Source organism: Aplysia californica, unplaced genomic scaffold (assembly GCF_000002075.1).
Source record: "Aplysia californica isolate F4 #8 unplaced genomic scaffold, AplCal3.0 scaffold01294, whole genome shotgun sequence".
NCBI classification, from domain to species: Eukaryota; Metazoa; Mollusca; class Gastropoda; order Aplysiida; family Aplysiidae; genus Aplysia; species Aplysia californica.
The window spans coordinates 120,977-123,049 of NW_004798564.1; the positions used below are offsets into that span (position 1 = coordinate 120,977).

Here is a 2,073-nt window from a genome sequence, read left to right on the forward strand (position 1 = left end):
ATCGGATCGGATCGGGTCGGGTCGGGTTGGGTCGGGCCGGGCCGATCACTTGATACGGAGTGCCAACTACGGATAGGATTGGCCGACCGGGTCCGATTGCCCGACTCGGTTGCCTCAAATACAAACGTGTTTGTTTGTTTTCAGTTCCAGGAGAAGTAGAAGTAGAGCGGTCGACCAGATCCAGTCGTAGTGGGCACCCCATACGCGTTTGTTTTTGAGGCGACGAGTCAGGTGCCATCGGCTTGTGCCACGGTACCCGCTTTTCGCCCTCAGTCTGGCTAGCCAACCGACCCGATCTGACACGATCCCCCTATGGGCTCCTCGTATTAGACGCACAACGCAGTGAGTGATCTTTAGAACGGTTTCAGACTCAAATTTGAAGTCTCGTAGTAATATTGAAGATGGATTAATTTTACTTTATTTTCTACTCTCTATATATTTGTCTATGAAAGGAAATTGTTAATTCCTCCCAGCCTGACTCTGCCCAGTGCAATGTTTGACCCTTGATAAGAGATATGTGCACAACCTGTACTCTTTCATTATGGAAATTTTATTTAACAGAAGAGCATTTTATATAACGTGATGCGGGCCAATGGCCTTAAACACTGAATAAATTGACAAATTTGAAAACAAAGTCAGCAGAATTTTAATTACCGAATCAAAACAGGTTCTTTGCGAGAAACTCCGCTTAATTTAACATTTTAAATTTCGAAATGAAATCAATTTTTCAGCTAGATCTACCATAATTATTAATTTTTTACAAATCTGCATGCAGTTTTTGATCCTGCGCAGTAGTTAACTTCAAAGAGATTCTGCTACCACTTATCGATGCATTTTACCGTGGCTTTCAGCGTAATAATTTGTTTCAAATTGCAAATGCTGAGGGGAAAATATTGAGTCTATTTTAATATGTAAGCTGAAAACAGGTTTTAAAAACATTGAGTAACTAAATCATGATCAATACCATTGAATATCGATACCATGACCAATACCATTGAGTATCGATACTATTATCAATACCATCAAAGATCGTACATAACACGATAGTTCACTCAGCCAAAAAAATGTCCGCGAAAGTCTGCGCATAGTTTCAGATGGCGCTGCAGTCTTTGTTTTGAAGCTCTCTTTCGTTTCTTCAGAAGAAGAATAGGAATAGCACAGTTTGTTAGTTTCGCCTTTATTGTTTTTCACACGAGTTGGGTAGCTCTGTTCGCAAAGTCCGCATTTTTTCGAAGAGGGCGCCACTGGATTTTTAGTACACTTTTTTTAATTGGCTCAAAGAGAGGAGTGAACCATCTTGTTATACACGGACTTTGATACAAATGTGTGGCGTGCTGACAAAATGAGTCACTTCTCTGAGTCCACATATGATATATTTGCGATTGTGCGATTGAAGGAGGTCAGGGTCGCCTAGTTTTCGAAGTAGAATTAGCGAGAAAGTGGCCTAAGAGACCTTGGAGACTGACAATTTACTTTTTTGTGTGACTTTAATCAATGTTTTTCAGTAAAATCCACACACAATTTTTTTTATAAATAGATATAAAATGTGTTGAGCCAAAAAAATAAAATTAGATCAAAAATGCCCATCCACACAACGCCGGCCCCCAAAAAAGAGATTTCTTTGATATATCATTTTGAAGAGTGCCTGATTTTACCACAATTCCTCACGCTCACAAATGTATTTCCCAGACTGTGCTGTTTACGACTGACATGACATTATAGATGCACGGACCACAGCGCACAATCGATGCACGGTTCTTTGTAGAGAGGGAATCCCGTCTGCCTCCGATCACGGCATACAATGAAACGATCACTACATATTATAAAAAAACCCGGAACAGTTTAATAAAGGAATGGGAGTTTATTGTACAGGGTGCGTGCAATTTCACGTGCTGGCTAGCTGGATGGATGGATGGGTGGATGGATGGATGGGTGGATCGATAAATGGGTGAGTACGTGGGTGGATGGGTGGGTGGATGGATGGATTGATGGATGATGCGTGGGTTGGTGGGTGGATGGATGGATGGATGGGTGGATGGATGGATGGATGGATGGGTGGGTGGGTGGGTGGAT

General features: G+C 41.8%; 1 protein-coding gene across 1 annotated transcript in view; it reads left to right on the forward strand.

Moving 5' to 3' along the window:
• Positions 1 to 1,342: 1,342 nt before the first annotated feature.
• Positions 1,343 to 2,073, forward strand: part of LOC101851911 (complement C1q-like protein 4) — a 2,598-nt gene continuing 1,867 nt past the window's right edge. Inside the window, exon 1 of the mRNA XM_005112502.2 lies at positions 1,343 to 1,399. Within this exon, the coding sequence (XP_005112559.2) occupies positions 1,343 to 1,399 (57 nt within the window). The remainder of the gene's footprint in view (positions 1,400 to 2,073) is intronic.